This window comes from Cherax quadricarinatus, chromosome 20 (assembly GCF_038502225.1).
Source record: "Cherax quadricarinatus isolate ZL_2023a chromosome 20, ASM3850222v1, whole genome shotgun sequence".
Lineage (NCBI taxonomy): Eukaryota > Metazoa > Arthropoda > Malacostraca > Decapoda > Parastacidae > Cherax > Cherax quadricarinatus.
In genome coordinates, this window is record NC_091311.1 from 44,229,952 (window position 1) to 44,253,933 (window position 23,982).

The 23,982-nt window shown below is 42.0% G+C and overlaps 1 protein-coding gene across 4 annotated transcripts in view; it reads right to left on the minus strand.

Annotated features, from left to right (window-relative positions):
- Window positions 1-9,127: 9,127 nt before the first annotated feature.
- The window catches only part of LOC128700983 (RNA-binding protein cabeza), a 58,495-nt gene continuing 43,640 nt past the window's right edge, over window positions 9,128-23,982 (minus strand). For 2 of the 4 annotated variants that reach the window (XM_070087040.1, XM_070087038.1), the window contains exons 4-9: window positions 16,698-16,894; window positions 15,030-15,188; window positions 14,693-14,909; window positions 14,429-14,545; window positions 14,127-14,298; window positions 9,128-9,499 (exon numbers count right to left, since the gene is read on the minus strand). In XM_070087040.1, the coding sequence (XP_069943141.1) occupies window positions 9,466-9,499; window positions 14,127-14,298; window positions 14,429-14,545; window positions 14,693-14,909; window positions 15,030-15,188; window positions 16,698-16,894 (896 nt within the window). In that variant the 3' untranslated portion in view covers window positions 9,128-9,465. Of the gene's footprint in view, window positions 9,500-14,126; window positions 14,299-14,428; window positions 14,546-14,692; window positions 14,910-15,029; window positions 15,189-16,697; window positions 16,895-18,478; window positions 18,508-23,982 lie in introns of all 4 variants that reach the window. The other 2 variants (XM_070087041.1, XM_070087039.1) reach the window with 2 other exon arrangements.

Consider the following 23,982-nt stretch of genomic DNA (forward strand, 5'->3'; position numbering starts at 1 on the left):
CAGGGTAGGGAAGGAAGCAAGGGAATTGGATGGCAGGAGGGAGGGGGGATGATCAGCAGGTTACAGAAAACAGCGGGGCAGGGGATAGTACGGGGGTAGAGGGTAGCAAGAGATACAAGTAGAAAGGGCTGAAAGTATCAGAATTTGTGAAGTAAGTCAGTCGTTGTCAAAAAGTCAATAAGAGAGTCCGGATGAAAGGTGGGTCCATCAGCGAGAAGGGAAGGTAAAGAGAGAGCAGCGGGGCGAAGACGACGACAGAGGTAAATTCTGCGTGCTCGTTGATAAAGTGGGCAGTCCAACAGAATGTGGCTGACTGATAATGGAGCTTGGCAATTCTCACAGAGAGGAGCAAGACGCCTCTCCATGAGATATCCATGAGTAAGACGAGTATGGCCAATGCGAAGACGGGAGAGAGTAGTCTCCCAACCTCGACACTGGTGATAAGAAGACGGCCAGTAACCTATACTCGGTTTAATAGACTGAAGTTTGTTGCCGAGCATAGTAGACCAACGTTGTTGCCAACGGGTGTGAAGGTGGGAAGATATTACAGCAAAATAGTCCGTACATGGAATACCTCTGTAAGAAACTGGTAGGTCATGTACTGCTGACCGCGCAGCAGTGTCTGCCTGTTCATTGCCCTGTACGTCAACATGACCAGGGACCCAACAAAAAACAATATCTTTATGCTTAGTAAAGATGCGGCGTAGCCAAAGTTGGATACGGAGGACTAAGGGGTGAGGTGTATCAAATTTTTGTATAGCCTGTAAAGCACTAAGGGAGTCTGAGACAACCACAAATGATGACACAGGCATAGATGCAATACGGATAAGTGCTGTAAGGATGGCATATAATTCAGCAGTAAAAATACTAGCTGAAGATAGTAAATGCCCTTGTACGACGCTGTCCGGAAACACTGCTGCGAATCCTACGCCGTCAGAAGACTTAGAGCCATCTGTGTACACAGCAATGGCATGAGAATGAGAGTGAAAGTGGTCAAGAAAAAGAGAGCGGGAAGCGACCGTAGACAGTTGGGCTTTCGAGCAAGGGAGGGAGAAAGAACAGACTCGAACAGCTGGGACCTCCCAGGGGGGTAGGGAAAAGTGAGATGCTACATGTACATAGAAAGGTGGTAGTTGAAGAGAAGACAAGAGCGAATGAAGGCGAAGAGAGAAGGGACGGAGTAAGCAGGGGCGGCGAACAAATAAAGAATGTCTACTAATATCAGTGACCATTCTATAAATGGAAGGATTGCGGAGATCATGAGAGCGTACATAGTAGCGCAGGCAATGGGCATCACGGCGATCGGATAAGGATGGAACGTTCGCTTCTGCATAGAGGCTTTCGACAGGGGAAGAGCGAAAAGCACCAAGGCATAAACGTAATCCTTGGTGATGAATGGGGTTAAGGCTAGAGAGAGTAGCAGGAGATGCCGCTGAATAGATCTGGTCACCATAATCAAGTTTCGATAAAATAAGGGTGGAATGTAGGTGAAGGAGGGTTCGACGATCAGCTCCCCACGAAAGATGAGCAAGGGTTTTAAGAAGGTTCAGCCGGCTGTGACAAGTTGCCTTCAGAGAGGTAATGTGAGGTTTCCAGGATAACCTACGATCAAAGAGGAGGCCCAGAAACTTGACTGTATCACGTTCAGGGATACGTGAGCCATAGAGGTACAAAGGATGATCAGAGATGACAGAGCGTCTAGTGAAAGTGATTTGGTGGGTTTTAGTGCTGGAAAATTTAAACCCATGTGTGGTGGCCCAATTGGAAACACGGTCGACTGCATGCTGGAGAGAAACTGTAAGGAGGTGACAGTCAGCGCCTGCACAGGCAATAGCAAAGTCATCAACATAGAGTGATGACCAAATATTTGATGGAAGACTAGAGGCCAAATCATTAATAGCAAGGAGAAAAAGTGTTGTGCTCAGAACACATCCCTGGGGGACACCTTCAGCTTGGACAAAGTCCGGGGAGAGCACATTATTAACCCGAACACGGAAATGCCTGTCAGTTAAAAAGTTCTTAAGGAAGGATGGTAGATTGCCTCGAAGGCCTAAGGAGTGGGCTTGGGCTAAAATATTATACCTCCAAGTTGTGTCATATGCCTTCTCAAGGTCAAAAAATATGGCAATAACTGAGTGGTTATTCGCAAAGGCATTACGAACATACGTATCCAAGCGCAGTAAGGGGTCTATGGTAGAACGTCCCTTACGAAAGCCATATTGACGAGTGGAGAGACTGTTGTGTGTCTCTAAATACCACACTAAACGTCTATTTACTAGACGTTCCATTACTTTGCAAACTGCACTGGTAAGAGCAATGGGACGATAGTGGGAGGTTTCATGTCCCGTAGTGCCTGGTTTGCGGAAAGGGAGAACAATGGCGGATTTCCACAGCTGTGGAAGAACTCCTTGTGACCAAATAAGATTGTAAAGGTGTAATAGGACTGCAAGGGCTGACTGATGTAAATGTTGTAGCATACGAATATGAATGTCGTCGGGCCCAGCTGCCGATGATCGACAAGCTGAGAGTGTTGCCTCCAGTTCTTGAAGTGTAAAAGGCACATTATACTGTTCTTCTCTGAGAGAAGAAAAGTCCAAGGGTGCTAACTCTCTGGCAGACTTTGAGGAAAGAAATGAGGGGCATAGATGGAGTCCCTGAGAAATACGGACCAGATGATTGCCAATTTCATTGGCAACATCTAGTGGGTTTGCTATATCAACACCGGCAACCCGCAGAACAGGAGCCGGGTCAGGAGAATATTTACCACTCAGTTTTCGTACTTTTTTCCAGACTGCACTCATAGAGGAAGCAGAGGTGATGGTGGAGACATAATCTCGCCAGCAAGTGCGTTTAGCGTCACGGATGACACGGCGAGCGATCGCACGCTTCTGTTTAAAATCAAGGAGTCGCTCTGTGGTTCTATTGTACCGGTACCTGCCCCATGCAGCGCGTTTCAAACGTACTGCACGAGCACAAGCAGGAGACCACCAAGGCACGCATTTCTGAGAATGCCTGCCCGAAGTTTGGGGTATAGAATGAGAAGCTGCGGTGAAAACGGAGGACGAGAAGAGGTGTAAAAGCTCATCGATGGAGGACGAAGAAGGAACCTCTTTAAAAACAGTCAGGTGTGAGTAAAGGTTCCAATTTGCCCGATTAAATTGCCAGCGTGGGGTGCGAAGAGGTGGCGAATATGAAGGGGAAGTAAGAATGATTGGGAAATGATCACTGTCATGTAAGTCCGGGAGAACAGACCAAGTAAAGTCTAATGCGGCGGAGGAAGAGCAAACTGAGAGATCGATGCAAGAGAGAGTATGAGTCCGAGGATCAAAATGGGTGTGAGTACCTGTATTTAAAACATGGAGGGGGTGGGTGGCAAGAAAAGCCTCTAACTGAATTCCACGGGAATCACAGTGAGACCCTCCCCAGAGGAAATGGTGGGCATTAAAATCACCAAGTAACAGAATCGGTGGCGGTAATGACGAAACAAGGAAGGCAAAATCCGGAATAGATAATGCCCGAGAAGGAGAGAGATATAAAGAACAGAGCGTATACCACCTATGTAAGTGGATACGGGCTGCTGTGTAATGCAGCGAAGTATGAACAAATAGCTGATGGTACGGAATATCAGTGCGGAGAAGAAGGGCACTTTCATTAAAGGTCCCATCAGGAAAAGGATCTGAAGAATACAATAAATTATAGCCTGAGATGTGAGAAATAACAGCAGAGTGTAATTTTGGTTCCTGTAAGCAAACACCAACAGGGGCAAACTGGGAGAGTAACATCTGAAGCTCACCCCGATTACCCCTGAGGCCGCGTATATTCCACTGTAAAAAGGCCATGATTGGCAATGATAAAGATACTTGAAATCCGCAGGTAAGGGTTCCTACGGACTAGAAGGGTTAGAAAAGTCCACATGCGGAGGCAGTGGAAAATGTTCAAGCAGCGAAGGAACGGTGCGCTGTGAAGAAAGGAGTTGCGCAGATGGAGCAGAGGAGAGAGGAAGAGCGGAAGGTGGATCAGTGTCCATTGATGGTTTGGTCTCTGCAATATATTCAGAGATTGCTTCAAGTGTTTCGGAATTCAGAGATGTCGTATGGGAGACAATATTGGGAATGGTAGGGGGAGGATGAGTAAAGATTGGAACTGTATTGGACTGTACCAAGGTAGGGGGGGGCGAAAGGGTGGAGGGAACTGGAGAAGCGTGGCAGGGGACAGAAGAAACAGGAACCTGGGAGGTGGCAGAAGAGGAAGAAACTTGGGAGGGAACAGGGGAGGAAGGTACATTACGAGGAGGAGGGTGAACCTCTGCACTTGTAACTGAGCCAGTGAGAGGGGAAGAACTAGGGACAGAGACAGGGAGGGTAAAATGAGGAGGTGGAAGATGGGTAGGAGGTGTTACCGGACCTTTTTTTGACTTTTGAGAAGTAGAGGGACGATTGGGAAGAGGTGTCGTACGAGGTCTCGTCGATACTGAGGCTTGTAAGAGAGAACTCGAAGAAGCGAGATTAGACTGAGGCGTTGAAGTAGGGACGTCTGAGCCGAGGACAGCAAAAGGATTAGATACAGGAGTGATTATGGGAGAGGTAACCACAGAGGTGGGTGTAGAAGATGGGATACCAGAAGTGGGGGGACGTTTTGAAACACGGGAATAAGAAACACGTGGGAGTCTCCCTTGGAGGCGGAGATGAGAAACTGCCATGGCATAAGGGAGACCTTCTGTCTCTTTGAGGTAACGGATTTCCCGCTCGTTTAAATAGACCTGACAACGGCGAGAGTACGAAGGGTGAGCCTCATGACAGTTAAGGCAAGAGGGAGATCGATTGCAAGACGTATTAGAATGGTCATCGGCACCACAGACTGGGCATTCGGCGATAGATCTGCAATATTTCGCTGGATGGCCAAATCGCCAGCAATTTCTACACTGTTGTGGTGTAGGGATCACCTTTCGAACTTGTAACCGATGTCCTGCTATATAAACGGAGGATGGGAGTTCTCGGCTGTCAAAAGTTAAACGAGCCACATTGCTAGGGTATCGTCTCCGCCCACGGGCAGGAAGAACGTAAGTGTCTACCTTGAGGATTGGGAGATCTTGGAGTTCCAGCTGTTCTAGAATGTCGGTGCCACATGTCTGGAAATTTTGTTGAACTATGGTATGGGGCAGAATAACGGTACCACTACAAGAATTGAGGGAATGATGTTTTTCAAGGGTGACAGGAACAGTATCTATATGGGTAAGACGAGAGAGCTCACGAGCCTGGGTAGCATTCTGTACGGTAATGATGCGCGTACCGCTCTTAAGAGCATGAAAAGAAATATCTTTACCAACATGGCGTAGGAGTGCCTTGCCAATACTATGGTCAGAAAGATAGGCAGTAGAGGAAGTTGGTCGTAAAGTGAAGAATTTAGTCCACTGTTCAGTCTGAAACTGAGCGTGGAAAGGTAGTGAAGGACGTGTCGATCGTTTCTGAGAAGAACGAGAAGGTGAAGGTGGAGAAGTATCATCAGCAGGTAATTGTCGTTGACGTTTAGGCGTGGGACCAGAGTTGGTCCGACGTGGAACGGGTCGGCGATTTGAAAATTGCCGCACCGTAGAGGGAGAGGCCGGAAGCATAGTCAGAGGAGAGCGAAGGTCTGATAAATCGAAGGAGTCAGTCGAGGCCTCAGTACCTGAAGCGGGTGAGGAAACAGCACCGGCAATAGGTACAGAGGCATGAGGAATGTCTGAAGAGTGGTCCAAAGACGAGGCGGGGTCAGAACGGGGTGCGGTATCAAGAAGGGGCCCGGGGGTACCAGGTTCATGGACTAGGGCTGCCATGGTTAGGTTACTTCTTTCTTTTTGTTTTTAAGAAAAAAAAAGAAAGAAGAAAAGAAAATAAAAATAAAAAAAAGAAAAAAAAAGGGGGGACCGGGGAGGGATAGTTCCTAGGAGGGATGAAAGGGCCAGAAATCTCCCTCCGCGCCCAAGAGGACTCGACACCGCTAGTAGCGCAGATGCAGCATGGAACCCGTGCCATACCCTACCCTTCATGCCAGTAAACCAGCAATCTGGGATAGCAACCTCACATCTGCCGAGCTACCTCGGTGGACAAAAGAGAGGGCGGCCGGATATCCGCCACAAAGCATACCTCCTTCAGCCACCACCCCCGGAATCCGAAAGGTGGCTTCCAGAGCTACACCCGTCGCCCAAAAGACACCCAAAGCTACTCCGGGATACCGGAGAGGGATCGGGACATCCCTAGGCAATCCAGATTCCACGGCAAACTACGCCACCGCCAAGAAACCTCAACGGAATGGGATGGACCCCGGTGTCCTTTCTCCTACCTAGGAACTAGCGCGCCTGTGGGAGAAATCCCAAAGGACAAAAAGAGGAAGGGCAAAAGGGAGGAGTGGGGAGGAGGAGGAGGAAAGGAAAAAGGGGAGGATGGGATAGGGGAGGGGAGATTGGGGGGTAATTAGGTTCGGTCTGAGGAAGAAGACCGATAGGTCTAATTCCTCAGACCAAGAGCCTCTTCACCACGCCAAGGAGCCCCCCTTGAAGAGGAAATGGATCATAGCGCTGCAATGCAGGATGTGTTCAAGATTAAATGTAAAGCATCAAAAGCTTTCGTTCATTCCAGTACACCGGGCTAGCAGTTTACATTAAAAAGAACCACACACAAATACCGAGACGAGGTGATTTCTACGAGTACGGGTAATTAGTTGCTGGTTAGTGTGTGCGCTTAATTAATGTCAAAGATTTTAAAACAGGTTAACTGTTAAAAACGAGTGAGCACTGAAGGCGATATATTCAGCAGGGCCATAATGAACGCGTCATGGAGCTGCAGTTGTCAAGTTTTTGTTGGTAATAGGCCAGTCTACATTTCAAAGTGGGTCTGCAGCTCTCAAACTGCAATAATCGGAATTATGGGTTTCTAGGTTCTTTCGAACTTACTGCACTGCTATTATGGAACCACTGGTACAAAACCGGTTAGTGCTATGGAAGCCTCGACAAGACTCCCTAGTGCTATGGAAGCCTCGACAATACTGCCTGGTGCTATGGAAGCCTCGACAAGACTCCCTAGTACTATGTAAGCCTCGACAACTCCCTAATACTATGGAAGCCTCGACAAGACCCTAGTACTATGGAAGCCTCGACAAGACTCCCTTGTACTATGGAAGCCTCGACAACTCCCTAGTACTATGGAAACCTCGAAGACTCCGTAGTACTATGGAAGCCTTGACAAGACTCCCTAGTACTATGGAAGCCTCGACATGACTCCCTAGTACTATGGAAGCCTCGACAAGACTCCCTAGTACTATGGAAGCCTCGACAACTCCCTAGTACTATGGAAACCTCGAAGACTCCCTAGTACTATGGAAGCCTCGACAAGACTCCCTAGTACTATGGAAGCCTCGACAAGACCAACCAATACTATGGAAACCTTAAACAGATCTGCTAGTGCTATGGAACCACTGGCAAGACCAATACTATGGAAACCCTGAAAAGATCTGCAAGTGCTATGGAACTACTGGCAAGACCTCCTAGTACTATGGAACCACTACTAAGACCTGCTACTAGCATGGATTATAATGAAGTGCTAAACTACAAGGGTTATACAGCACTGCAGGGCAGGGAAGACTAGTGTGGAACAGTTAATGCAAAAACTACAATTGATATGGGAAGGGTCGACAACCTTTAGATGTTACAAAACTGTTGATAAAAGATTGGTCAAGCACTATAAAACCATTAACCTATTACATTCATGTTAGGTAACAAGGTTCAATACAAGTAAAGGGAAGTCATGTTTAATTCTTTGGATGAAGAGCCTCCCTCCACTCGACATAAAGGAAACTTTTGAAAGTTGTGCTGTGGAACCATTAGCACAAGATCTGCTGAACTACCTGGTACTGCTATGGAACATATGACAGAAGACTTGCTAGTGCTAATGAACCATTAAAACAAGGAGTGCTATTTCTGCCACAGAAACATCAATGCAAGACTCTGTTACACATTTACAAAACCTGCAGATTGTGACACATTCTATTGCTGCTAGGAAACTGCTGATACAAGACCTGCTAGTTTAGCTACATTATTATTATAATCAAAAAGAAGCGCTAAGCCACAAGGGCTATATAGTGACTAGTGTAGCTACAAAAACAGACCAGCTAATGCTGTTATAATTTAGCAGACAAGTTACATGTGCCTATAAGTTCTTCTATGGAACTACTGACAAGACCTGCTAGTTCTGCTATGGAAGTGTTGGCATATAACCCACTAGCAATGCTGTGAACTGATAAATCTACCACTGTAACACAGTCCCATCAACTACTGTTGTCAACAACAGCCCACAGGACTATACCAAAACCACAATCTGATGCTTTCATAAAACACTGCTGTGAAGTCTCTCCAATGTTCAGGAATAAGTGCCCCACTTCTGGGAATTTCTAAATCACCTGCACATACTACAGTATCATACAAAATTAACATGTGGGAGCACTAAACCCATAGGGGTTATACAGTGCGTGTGTGCATGCATGTGTGGTTAAAGAAGCATTCAGGCTAAATTGGAGGGAATTGGAGCACAGATCCAATTCCCTAGCTCAAGAGCCCCTCACCAGCATATGCAAAAGCCAGTGGAAATGTTAAGAGCAAATCTATAGATGAATGTGAAGCTTGAGGCATGGAAGGGGTAGGGCAGACATGGATCATGGGGATTTCCTAAAATCTTAGGGAAAAGTAGGAGTGGACATTAGTAGTACATCATTTAAATGCAGATTAAGATGAATGAAGAACAATCATGAAAACTAACATTTAAGGAAAAAACATCTTTGCAATCATGCAGAAGATAGTACAGGCTCAAAACATTCCCTATGCAGAATCTCCAAATAACTTTTTTCAATCTTTTTTTTTTTTTGCTTCCACCTTTGAAATCATGCCTATAAACACTGGTAGTGCTGATGCAAATACCTGTAATTAACCATCCCCTTACTGATTTTCACTTGAATTGAAATTTTTTTTTCAACCTAGCTACTTTCCCTTATCACATCAGGAACACTACCTTTGACTATCTTATCAACTCCTATAGTACGTGTATAAATTACTACTTTCCGTACTACAGAAATTATTACTGGACAAGAAACAATCGTCTTAATTTGAACTTTATTGATACAAAGAAAATTCATCATAAAAAATAAAATAAAAAAAAAACTATAAAATGTATGCTCTAGAATTTATTTCAATATGGTTTCCTATCCACACCTCAGAACAATATACTGTACCTAAATAGTTAGGATGTTAACTACACTTTCATCTGCAGACACTTGTATTTAAATGATATAAATTAACCTTATTCACATCCTAATGTCTCAAAAATTACTTCACAAAATTGTTCCACAGCATCTGCTTTTAATTGTATTTATAAAAACGTCTTGAAGAATAATGAGTATCTCCCATACGTCATCCATAAGCACCTTCTCCACTGAACGTTAATAAGGTCGAGACCTTCCAGGGCCACGGTCACTGTAGAGAGAAAATTATATGATTACAGTATACTTCACATTATACAAATCAATTTTGTAAAAATTATATGATTACAGTATACTTCACATTATACAAATCAATTTTGTACCACAGTTCAAATCTGTTTTAAGTCTTTCACTGTTACTTGCATAGATCAATGCTACTGACATCAGTGTCACTTGTGTAGATCTAAGTTTTAAGCACAGTATCCTGAAATAGGTTGGGTGGTAAATTTTTGCCTAGATATGAGAGAATGGGTCTATGCAACAAGTGTGCATCATAAAAAATAAACCTGCCTCACAAAGTGCATTTTGGGGAAAAGCAAATCTGTGTGTGTTTAGTTTAAAATAAGCAGTAATTTCTAGGATGGTTTTTATCTGCCATTTCTTAGTATCAATTGACAGAATGGAAAACATACTATTGAACAAGAGATTTTAATGGGTTTAGAATGGGAAACAACTTCAAATAGGACTAAGTAGTGGAAATATTAGATTTTTGATGATCTTTCAAGTTTCATGGATTTTAACTAGGTCTGCCCAATTATTAGGATGCCCTGAACCATGACCAATTTTACCTCGTTATATTTATTTATTTATTCAAGAACAAGACTCTCTGGAAAGGCATTGAATTAGGGAGCATATTATTGAGATGTATAAATGGAGACAAAGAACTTTGTCATTGGAGGCAAAGAGGGGAATGTATGAGAGTATAGTTTTACCAACGCTCTTATATGGGTGTGAAGCATGGGTGATGAATGTTGCAGCAAGGAGAAGGCTGGAGGCAGTGGAGATGTCATGTCTGAGGGCAATGTGTGGTGTCAATATAATGCAGAGAATTCGTAGTTTGGAAGTTAGGAGGAGGTGCGGGATTACCAAAACTGTTGTCCAGAGGGCTGAGGAAGGGTTGTTGAGGTGGTTCGGACATGTAGAGAGAATGGAGCGAAACAGAATGACTTCAAGAGTGTATCAGTCTGTAGTGGAAGGAAGGCGGGGTAGGGGTCGGCCTAGGAAAGGTTGGAGGGAGGGGGTAAAGGAGGTTTTGTGTGCGAGGGGCTTGGACTTCCAGCGGGCATGCGTGAGTGTGTTTGATAGGAGTGAATGGAGACAAATGGTTTTTAATACTTGACGTGCTGTTGGGGTGTGAGCAAAGTAACATATATGAAGGAATTCAGGGAAACCGGCAGGCCGGACTCGAGTCCTGGAGATGGGAAGTACAGTGCCTGCACTCTGGAGGGGTGTTAATGTTGCAGTTTAAAAACTGTAGTGTAAAGCACCCTTCTGGCAAGACAGTGATGGAGTGAATGATGGTGAAAGTTTTTCTTTTTCGGGCTACCCTGCCTTGGTGGGAATCGGCCAGTGTGATAATGATGATGATGATAATAATAATAATAATAATAAATAATAATAATAATAATAATAATAACATATATATATTTTTTTTTCAACAAGTTTTCTGTCTCCCACCGAGACAGGGTGACCCAAAAAAGAAAGAAAATCCCCAAAAAGAAAATGCTTTCATCATCATTCAACACTTTCACCACACTCACACATAATCACTGTTTTTGCAGAGGTGCTCAGAATACAACAGTTTAGAAGCATATACGTATAAAGATACACAACATATCCCTCCAAACTGCCAATATCCCAAACTCCTCCTTTAAAGTGCAGGGATTGTACTTCCCATTTCCAGGACTCAAGTCTGACTATATGAAAATAACCGGTTTCCCTGAATCCCTTCACTAAATATTACCCTGCTCACACTCCAACAGATCATCAGGTCCCAAGTACCATTCACCTCCATTCACTCCTATCTAACACGCTCATGCACGCTTGCTGGAAGTCCAAGCCCCTTGCCCACAAAACCTCCTTTACCCCCTCTCTCCAACCCTTTTGAGGAAGACCCCTACCTCGCCTTCCTTCCCCTATAGATTTATATGCTTTCCATGTCATTCTACTTTGATCCATTCTCTCTAAATGACCAAACCACCTTAACAACCCCTCTTCTGCCCTCTGACTAATACTTTTATTAACTCCACACCTTTTCCTAATTTCCACACTCCGAATTTTCTGCACAATATTTACACCACACATTGCCCTTAGACAGGACATCTCCACTGCCTCCAACCGTCTCCTCGCTGCTGCATTTACCACCCAAGCTTCACACCCATCTAAGAGTGTTGGTACTACTATACTTTCATACATTCCCTTCTTTGCCTCCATAGATAATGTTTTTTGACTCCACATATACCTCAATGCACCACTCACCTTTTTTCCCTCATCAATTCTATGATTAACCTCATCCTTCATAAATCCATCCGCCGACACGTCAACTCCCAAGTATCTGAAAACATTTACTTCTTCCATACTACTACTCCCCAATTTGATATCCATTTTTTCTTTATCTAAATCATTTGATACCCTCATCACCTTACTCTTTTCTATGTTCACTTTCAACTTTCTACCTTTACACACATTCCCAAACTCATCCACTAACCTTTGCAATTTTTCTTTAGAATCTCCCACAAGCACAGTATCATCAGCAAAAAGTAACTGTGTCAATTCCCATTTTGAATTTGATTCCCCATAATTTAATCCCACCCCTCTCCCAAACACCCTAGCATTTACTTCCTTTACAACCTCATCTATAAATATATTAAACAACCATGGTGACATTACACATCCCTGTCTAAGACCTACTTTTACCGGGAAGTAGTCTCCCTCTCTTCTACACACCCTAACCTGAGCCTCACTATCCTCATAAAAACTTTACAGCATTTAATAACTTACCACCTATTCCATATACTTGCAACATCTGCCACATGGCTCCTCTATCCACTATCACATGCCTTTTCTAAATCCATAAATGCAATAAAAACTTCCCTACCTTTATCTAAATACTGTTCACATATATGCTTCAATGTAAACATTTGATCTACACATCCCCTACCCACTCTGAAACCTCCTTGCTCATCCGCAATCCTACATTCTGTCTTACCTCTAATTCTTTCAATTATAACCCTACCGTACACTTTTCCTGGTATACTCAGTAAACTTATTCCTCTATAATTTTTAGTCTCTTTTGTCCCCTTTCCCTTTATATAAAGGGACTATACATGCTCTCTGCCAATCCCTAGGTACCTTCCCCTCTTTCATACATTTATTAAACAAAAGTACCAACCACTCCAACACTATATCCCCCCCTGCTTTTAACATTTCTGTCATGATCCCATCAGTTCCAGCTGCTTTACCCCCTTTCATTTTACGTAATGCCTCACGTACCTCCCCCACACTTACATTCTGCTCTTTTTCACTCCTAAAAGATGGTATACCTCCCTGACCAGTGCATGAAATTACTGCCTCTCTTTCTTCCTTAACATTTAAAAGTTCCTCAAAATATTCTCGCCATCTACCTAATACCTCCATCTCCCCATCTACTAACTCCCCTACTCTGTTTTTAACTGACAAATCCATACTTTCCCTAGGCTTTCTTGTTTAACTCACTCCACTTTAAACTTTGGATTCTTTCATAAAGGATTAGTAACTCTAGGATTTCTTTAATCAAGTTGAAATGAGGCAGCCTCAACTTCCAGAATTTTTCAACAAAATGCGAGCATTTATGAAGTAAACAGGGAAAATGTGGAGTTTAGGGAATTAACCCTTTCACTGTTGAGAGCCCTGCTCACAAACTTGCTCTGTCTATAAAAAAAAAAAAAAAAAAACTAGAAGTTACCGAGATTCTGAGGTGTGAAGCTGACAAAGTGAGCCGCTTACGACAACATCAGCGACTGCCACTCACTAATTGTTTTTACATTTATTTGATTTTTTCTTTTCTAATATTTTTTTTTTCAAGTAACTTTTGTGGCCTGTGAGACCAACATAACGCATAATGTATATACGTCCACTCGTTGTATGCAACACAATAACCGCACAAATATTATCATTACAGTTTACAAAACTGGTTTACACAAACCCATGCTGTCTTCCCCACCACCCACGCTGGAAATAATTCGACTTTTTTGGGTTACCCTAGGTTCTCTACACATGTTGCTATGTATGATAATCAATGTAACTGTATTTGAAGAAACTTACACGCTGTCTTCCCCACCACCCGTGCTGTCTTCCCTCTTCACTCTCTGTATCTGGTACTTTTGGTCACAAACTCCTCAAAACCATAAAATTCATCTTCACTGACACTTCTGTCAGTGTTAGAACTATCACTTGGGAGCAGAAGAGTCCCAAATTTGCCACTAGGCATGGTGAACAAGGCGTACTGAATTGGCACTCCCACAATGCACTGTGGCCTCCCAGATTTTTTTTGTTCATACTGCACACATACATCCATTCTCTAACATGTAGGCCTACCAGCTTTCTCTCACCAGATCTGAAGCCACTAGAATATTGGCCCCGCAATATTATGGGACCGATAGTAAAAGGGTTAAGAGTACATATATAATAAGTTTCGTCTCCTTGGGGGTTTCTCCAATTTGTCAAGCATACAATACACTGATGTTTCATCATAATAATGAAAATGATAGTTAAAAGGTAGAGCAGCAGCATTAAACTGTAACAAGAAAACTACCCCTACAATAGTGCTTTTAAGAGTAAAAGATCAACCTCAGAATACTAACCCCTTCATAGGGCCGCCAGAATCCCTATCACCATCACGATCTCCATAGCCACCACGGCCTCTGAAACCACCTCGTCCACCTCTATCACCACCACGACCTCTAAAACCTCCACGATCTCCTCGCCCCCTGAATCCACCTCTAAACCCACCGCCACCACCGCCACTGCCTCCATCTGAAAAAAGAATTTAAAATATTTATAATAAAACTACCAAGGCAATTAAAATTAAGCAACAAGAGATTTATACATGTTTAGCAAGTACTGTACATATAAGATAGTTCATCCTTATTACATTAGAACTCACCATCATCACCACCTAATCCAGCAGGCTTTGGCTCATTACACCGATTACAGCTATTACGCCAGGCGAAATTATTATTGCCACAACTTGGTACAGGGCATCTCCAATCACCTGCACGTCCTGACACAAATGGTTTATCAATTAGTAAGTGCATGATTAATTTTTATATAGTCACCTGCATGCATTAATACCTATTTTCAATTAATTTAAGGTATGATTATGCAAAACAAAATATATAGTTCATGGAGAGCTTTGGCAATAACGCACCCCGGCCACCACTAGGAGGGCCATCACGGCTATCACGGTCGCCTCCTCCACCACCACGGCCTGGAGGACCACCACGACGTTCAAAGCCTCTGTCACCACCACCACCACCACCCCCTCCACGTCCTCTGCCACCGCTACCACCCCTATCTCCACTTTCACCACCAAAGCCACCGCGTCCACGTTCATAACTGCTCTTTGGTCTCTCAGCCATTTGAACCTGATGAAAACAATAACTATCAATCATGTAAAATATAGTATTGATTTCAAATAATTTTCATTAAATCTTGAATAATTTCAATTTTCCTTTCAACAAATACTATCTGTACATTCATATTACCTTGACTGTGCGTCCCATGAAGAGTTTTCCATCAAACCACTGTATGGCAGATTTAGCAGTGAAGGGATCATCAAATGTGACTGTGCACTCTCCCTTCATACGTCCTGTAGCTTTGTCCTTGTACATCCAAATCTTTGGTCTCTGTGTTCTCTTGTCCATCTGAAAATAATTTTTAATCTATAAATACATAAATATATACAGCAAGCGTGTGTGACCATGTTAGATAGGAGTGAATCGAGACTAATGGTTTTTGGGACCTGATAAGCTGTCGAGTGTAAGCAGGGTAATATTTTGAAGAGATTCAGGGAAACCCGTTATCTGGGCTTGAATGCTGGAAATGGGAATTATAATGCCTGCACTTTTAAAACCTAGTTCAGAGAGAGATTGCACACGTTTATATATACAACATCCAGCAAGCATGTTAGGAGCGAGTGGAGGAAAATGCTTTTTGGAACTTCGAGTTGTTAGTGTGAGTAGTTAACGTTTTGTGAAGAGATTTGGGTAAGCCAGTTAGCCAGACTCGAGTCCTGGAGGTGGGAAGTACAGTGCCTGTACTCTTATAAAAGGGGCTTGGGCTATTTGCTGTTAGAGGGACATCTAAACTGTCATATCTGCACACCTCTGGCAAGACAATGGTGGGCATGATGGTGTGTTTCCTTTTAGGTTCACCATACCTTGGTGGGAGACAGCCAGTGTGTAGAAAAAAATATTGTATATTTATAAACACATTTACTATGACTCATTCAAATGCTGTCTTGCCAGAGCACATAACACCACAATTAAAATGACCTTCCAAACTGCAACACCCCAGTTTTCTTTCATCCCTTCATAAAGGTTATCTTGCACACATGCTAAATAGTGAATACTAATTGCACTATGCATTGCTTTTTTTTACTTTATTAATATATCGGCTGTTTCTCACCAAGGCAGGGTGGCCCAAAAAAGAAACTTTCATCGATCACCATCAGTGCCATGCCAGAGGCAAGCTCACACTACAGTTATATAACTGCAACATTAACACCCCCTCCTTCAGACTGCAAGCACTGTACTTCCCACCTCCAAGACTAAAGTCTGGCCTACCAGTTTCCCTGAATCCCTTCATAAATGTTACTTTGCTCACAATCCAACAGCATTTCAAGTCCTAAAAGAAATTTGTCTCCACTCATTCCTATCTAACACGCTCATGCAGGTTTGCTGAAAGTCCAAGAACCTCATACACAAAAAACCTTTAACTTTTCCCCTCAACCTTTCCTAGGCCAACCCCTACCCACCCTTCCCTCCACTACAGATTTATATGCTCTTGAAGTCATTCTATTTCATTCCATCCTCTCAATGTCCAAACCATCCCAACAGCCCCTCCTCAGCCCTCTGGATAACCCCCATGCCTCCTAATTTCCAAGCTACGGATTCTCTACATTATGTTCACACCACACATTGCCCTCAGACAACAGCTCCACTGCCTCCAGCCTTCTTGTTGCAACATTCACCATCCGTGTTTCACACCCACATAAGAGCATTGGTATAACTATGCTCTCATACATTCCCTTCTTTGCTTCCATGGATATTATTATTTGGCTGTATTACTTTTGTCAAGTATATTTTTTCCTTTTTACATCACATCTCTAATCACAATCCAAACCACAGACTTACAGGTACGTAAAACATTACCTTAATTATTCCAATAGAGCCAAAATGGTCCTTTATTTCATCTTCTGTTGCAGTTGGAGGCATGCCTGAGACAAATATGGTGTCCTCTTGCATCACCAAATCCGCTGAGTCACCACGAAAGCGATCACCACCACCGCCGCCACCACCACGGCTGTCACCATCAAACCGGCTCCCCCCGTAGCTCCCACTGCCATCTTCTGCACGCCGATAGACAACCGAATTAGCCCAATGACACACAGGTTCAGGAAGGAATGTGTACGTGCTAGTCAATGGCAATGTCAGAGGGCACTTTTAACTTAACAAAAAATCCAGTGAATACCTGAATGCCCTATAGCCAGAAGTCTACATTGACTAACACGCACTACCAATTCTAGTAGAAAAACGTAAACTGAATGCAGATATATTGAAAACTTAACTGTCTGAGAGTGCAAATGAGTAACATAAATCCCAACTCAGGATTACAATATGAAATTTTTAATGCTGGCCAAGTACCTAAATATTAAATTTGCACATTAAAGCCAAGTTAAGTTTGCTATACTACTAAAAACCAAGTACCACTGCCCACCTAGGAGGGTTTCCCTAATTTCAAAACAAGTCAAATTTGGATCGTATTCATGAGCTAAACCCATATACACAAACACTAATCACAACAGATACTTATACCAAATATCTGAACGTATACCAGCAGGTGTATGAGCAGCACACTACTATGGTTCGAGTCAGATCCCAGGTTTAGACTCAATCACCCACCCACAGGTTCCACCTTTTATATAACTGACCATTATTTATTCAGCTATCACAAGGCTTACTTCCAGTTTACAGTTTTTATTCATCCCAGCAAATTTTATCATTTGATCAAATATGACACAACTTACTCATACCTAAACCACACATCACACAAAACACCCAATATTACCAAGGAATGGCTTTCATAAATGGGCATAAAGATCATTACCGTTTAAAGACCTTAGTTGAGAATTGAATGGCATAAACGATACTTTCTAAACCAAAATGTTTAATATGAAGTTTCACACTTTATAATTAAGAAATTCAGTATACCATGTCATGTTCAGTATTCTTAAAAGTACCCCAATAACAAGTAAACCATCTACTGATTTTGTAATTTATACCGTATTATGTACTGGAATTTATTCCCCAATATGTTTTACCTTGAAATAAACTTAAAACACTTCATCCTTAAATGCACATTTTAAAGTACTGTACCATCAATACCTTTAAGAACCCATTATTAAATGAACACATTTTGTCTTGGCCTTGCCAACTTCACTAATACCAATTCCATTAAACTGTACCTCAGCCATTACTGTATATTACCACAGGCTAAAATGTACCACACCGTCTAAGAGGGCACACACTGATTACGACCCAATGTAACAAACTGGCTGTGATAATCTAATTATACACTTGAAGCCTAGAAACATAAATGCTTATCCTCAATCATTCAAGCAGATTTATATCAGGAAAGAAATAACATTTGATGTTCATAAGGTTCACAAGTCTTTACAATTGAGGATATGCAATTACAAACAGACCACACCATAGTCTCAAATGAAACCAATATTTCAATGTTTTTAATATTAATCATGCAAAAAAATTAAGTGTAACAAGGCTCACTTTTGAGACCACAGTGCATTCTTTAGGCAAAGATCACACTTTAGCTAGCAACATAAGTGATGCTGGGGAGAGAGAGATCTTGCACCTAAGGTGGTCTGCATTTGCAAAACTGAGGAAAAACCACAAGCACCTACAGGTGCCGTTACCTTTGTTATAACCTCTCCCTTGATCCTGCCTGTAAGAAGACACTTTTGAGATCAGCAGCTCTGTTGGCACGAAGTTTGTCATTTTGTCGAGCAGTCACACAGTTGAGTAGTCAGTCGTCAAGTCAGTGAGAGTTGAAAAACCAGAGTAACAAGCATTCCAATGCATACATGGTTAATACATTCATGCAACTGTATGTCTTGTTAAACTGGAAAAATGAAGGAGGCATGATCATTCATGTGTTATAACACATGAAGACCAGACTGTCACCTGGCAGTACATTATCTTGAGCTGAAAGTCTTAATAAAGTCAGCTTGATTTACAGGCGAGCAGACATCAAGGGAAGGTTGTTGGGTGTCCTCAACAGGGTTACGTGGGTTTCTTCCTGCTACCCTCTGCCTGGCCACACCACGGTGTTACTCTCATCACCTCAAAGATCACACATTTCTCTTCTTCAGACCTCCAATATTTAGTACACTCAATTTAATAACGCATTACACGAAGACTTGAGAGTTTACACTTAAATAGCTTTAACGAGATACCTTGCCTAAAATTTCCTTTAAACAGCTTCTTCAGTTTAAGGGGGTCGTCTTTAAATTATGACTTTTCAGCTGCTAAATACTGATGAAAATTTTCTAATCTATAGAGAAAACCATGCATAAGTTTTATTTCATTTACCAACAGTTTTTTTTTTTTTAGTTTAATAGTTTTACAATTCCAGTACTATTACGAGAGGCAAATTAAATGTTTCTAATTTCAAAGGGGATAAAAAAATATTAAATATAAATCTTATCCAGGAAGGAAAGAGAGAGAAAGAAAAATAGAGAAAAAGAGAAAGAGAGAGAGAGAGAGAGAGAGAGAAAGAGAAAGAGAGAGAGAAAGAGAGAAAGAGAGAGAGAGAGAGAGAGAGAGAGAGAGAGAAAGAGAGAAAGAGACAGAGTGAGACAGAGACAGAGAGACAAAGAGACAGAAACAAGCTTTTATGCCAGAAGACGGGCAGAAAGCAGCAACTTCACTCTGGCTGTACCATTCTCCAGAACATCACTCCATTTGAGATCATATATACCCAGGATGACTCGAGTATGGAACACATTCGTACAGCATAATGTCAACGAGATAACGTCAGTTGATCAAATGAAAATGCTGGCCCACAGATGGCTCCAACTTCATCCTGTTCCCTACTTGTATGGCTCATAACAAAAATGCTTTCAAATGAGCTGATGTAGGTAACAGCTCTTAGCTTGCCAATAAAGTTAGGAATCCTTAACCTGTAAATAGCTTGTCAATAAAGCTAGGGAACCTTAACCTCGTCAAACCCTCTACGCAATCACCAGCTGAGAGCTATATCAGCTTGGGGAAACAGATGGCAAGTAACATTTGCACCTGAGAAAACGCAAATGATGATCGTCTCTAGGCACCATGATGGTAATCCTGGTGCAGTAGTAAGGATGAATGGGAGGGTGTTGGCACCTGGAGAAGTTGATATCCTTGGGGTGAAATTTGACTCCAAACTAACCATGAAGAACCATGTTGTAAATCTTGCAAACAAGGCAGCCAGGAAGCTTACAGCACTTCGCCGTATCTCGCATCTACTTGACAGTAGGGGTTGCAAGATCCTGTACGAGGCACAAGTACGCTCGCACCTTGAGTATGCTCCACTTTCTTGGTTTGCCTGCCCCCCCTCTCATCTGCGACTGCTTGACAGTAGAGAACAGAGCAAGACGTCTCATCTCTCGCCTGGACCCATCCTGGATAGATCTGTCATTTCAGCAGAGCCTTCAACATAGGAGGGATGTGGGTGGCCTTACTGTCATGTACAAGGCCAATATTGTCAAAGTACCACACTTGGATCCACTTCGAGGACAGCGTGAAACAAGCTTTTATGCCACAAGATGGGCAGAAAGCAGCAACTTCACTCTGGCTGTACCCTTCTCCAGAACTTCACTCCATCTGAGACCCTATATACCCAGGATGACTCGAGTATGGAACACATTCGTACAGCATAATGATGTCAACGAGTTAAAGTCAGTTGATCAAATGAAAATGCTGGCCCACAGATGGCTCCAACTTCATCCTGTTCCCTACTTGCATGTCTCATAACAATAAAAATGCTTTCAAATGAGCTGATGTAGGTAACAGCACTTAGCTTGCCAATAAAGTTAGGAATCCTTAACCTGTAAATAGCTTGTCAATAAAGCTAGGGATCCTTAACCTTGTCAAACCCCGCGTATAAAAAAAAAAAAAAAAAAAAAAGACAGACAGACAGACAGAGAAACCCTGAACATTTGCGCGCGCTCGCACACACACACACAATGCTTTTGAAAAACTAGAATTCACAATACAAATAATGTACTAGTATTAGTGTTGACTCAAATTATTACTTTTTATCCACTATCTAATTTTCAGTTCTTGCTGTGCCTGATTAGGATATAATTATGCTTTGTTACTCAAATCACTAGTACAAGGGATAAGGTGATTGTACATGGAAGTGAGTGATTAATCTTCTCTGCTGAGTAAGTTACTTTTACAGAACCAAGAGATTTCAAAGGATAAGGTGGCAGTTCTGCAGACATTCTCCTGCTAATCGTTTTCAATAACCTTAAATAAAGCACGATTTCAACCAGTGATGTTTTTCTCGATTTACTATATTTTCTTAAAATGCCAGTGTACTCTTAAAGTATTATGCAATCAACTGGCCTCCCTCATAGCAGCTAGATATGCACACCAACCATTTTATTTGGGGGGGGGGGGGAGAATAAAACTGGGAGGTGGGGTAGGGGCTCTTTCCTGGAACTTATCAATGAATATTTTCATACAATTCACAATGGTTCATCCAACAATGCCAACCCCTCCCCAAAATAACTGTACAGTAACTAAAAAGTTCCAAAATTTACTGACCAAATTATGCCAGAAATGAAGAATAATCACAATACTATATAGCTAAAACAATTAACAAATAACCTCCACATTGTGATTGATTTTTCAGTCAGTCACAATTAGGGGCAAAACCAGAAGACAGTCAGGAAAGAGGGAGGGAAAAGAAACTGTTGCAGTTGAGTACAATATTTACAAACCACTCTTGACCTTTCAGATCATGCATCATGACTAACATGTTAAAAACAAAATTAAACAATAAAAGCTACAAGCATGAATGCAACAACACACACACTATCATATCTAGGTAAAAAAGCATCAATTAAAAACCATTAAAATTAATAAAAGTCCTTACTGGCACCCCAACAATGATTAAATCATGACAAGGCAAAGGCTTAAGCCATGGACAAACACGTGAAATGTGATGTATGCTCACTGGCATGCCGCAAAACTACATGAAGAATGCAGCTCCTTTAAACTGGTAGCTATGAGCAAGATGTGACCACACCCGATCCTCAATTCCAGGGAAAGACAAGACCAAGGGACAAAAATACAAGGCGACAACAGGCAATGATTAATAGCAGTAAAAAATGACGAAGATAATTCCATCAAAGGGATGGAGTAGATGGATATCTCCATCCCTCAAGGGGCTGACACAGGAACAAGAAAAGCAGTACTGTAGTAGGCCTAGCTAATGCTAGTTGGCTGGGCTAAATTGAAGAAAGCGAAAGTCAAAAGACAAGGAAACTGATAATTATTAGGTAAAGGACTTGCGTAGCTAATGTGACATTTTTATTGTGGCAGTTTTGCTCTCCAGGAGCTCTGTCAAGCTCCTGGAGAGCGAAACTGCCACAATAAAATGTCGCATAAACTGCACGTGTCCCTTCAACTAACAGTCGGTAACTCTACCCTTTCAACTAACAAGTCGGTAACTCTACCATCATTACAACTTGAAAATTACATAACAGCATGAAGTTACTGGATGGGATTCAAACTCACAGTGGCAAAGTAGTGATTAACACTACCCTACTAGTTTTTGAAGTGGAGTGCTGTGTCAGAACCCCCATTTCTGTGGGCTGGGGTCAAGATGGGGGTGAACATTGAAGGTCAGGTAGACTTAACAAGATAGCATCTATGTAAATAGTTTTAGCACAACTGGTTTATAGGAAGGCTATGATCTCTAGATAAAAGAAAAGTTAGTGTCAGCAAGGTGAACCATTTCCTTACAAGAAAGTGAGCTGTCAATTTCACCAAAGCAGGAAATGAAGATGCTACCAGAAGTATCAGTTGCTAAACTATGAACCAAAATGCCATCAAGCATATTAGTCTGACAAGTTTCATACTGAGGACAGATGGTGTTACTAAGGTTGTTGCAACTGATAATGGTACAGGAAGGTGTAAAATGTTCTCAGGTTTTGTTTCCTCTCCAATGTGGGTTGTCAACTAAATACAAACCCACCACACCCAATTGGATGAATATGATTAAAGTAACTGTGAATATACACCAAGGGTTGCCTTGTTCTAACGTATTCCTTCTCCTTTTACTAAGCATGACATTGAAACCTAACACACAGATGACGAGAAATAAACGTTGCACAAAGATGTGAAGTAACATGAAATCAGTCAGGTTTCACATTTTCAATTGGAGTAAAGCCAGGTGCATAAGCAATAGTTCACATAGTAAAGGGAGTATCAACTGACCACTATAAAATGTCAGACTTTTGTTACCTCATGCTACCATTTGCAGCAATTACTATATAGAAACTTTCCTACAAATGTACCTGGTAAGTAAATGAGAAATTACTAGTGGTGGGCCACACTGCCAACCATCTCAAGTATGGGGTATACACACGCGCACATACACACACACCCAGAAACAACTCATCCATGGCAATGTACCACAACCACACTGGTGTAGTGTTACTATTTGTTTGGTATATTTCAATAAATATGGAATTTTATATTTAAATTTAGAAGAATTGCTCAGTATTGCAATATTGGCACTTTGGAACTAGTTACAGTAATTACCCACAAAATTATTAACTTCTGAAGAACAACACTACTTGTGATGTTGACGGTGAGAAAGATGCAGCTGGTAGTGCGCTATACCTGGTAGTAAACATCCTATCACCCTTAACATTTGACAAATTGTGTAGAATACCAAAACCAGAAACAGTGATACTAAAGATAAAAGTTTTGCCACTCTTTGATGATTTAAAGGAACAATTAAGAACTAGTGACTAGCCAATATTTAATGCAAGCTATGGCTGGTTCAATAGATCTAAGGGAAGAGCAAATTAACAGTGTAGTGAAGCCAATACTGCCAAATCATTGAAGATTGGAAACTTAAGTACAGTAGTCCTTAAATATTTAATAGATAAACAGGGAAGGGCCCCCTCCTCCCAACATGACATTTTTGGTTGGAGGTAATGATGCTGGAAATTTCAAACTGAACCTCTCTCCTGGTTTAACAGTCAGAAAAACCCTATAGTGGTGGTTCCCAAACTTGTCAATTGCATACCCCTTGACATTGGTATTCTCAATAGCATACCACTTTGCACATCTCAACTTGCACAATAATGTCAGATAGATAGATGGAACAACAAAGTATTTCAAAAATGCTTTTATGTAA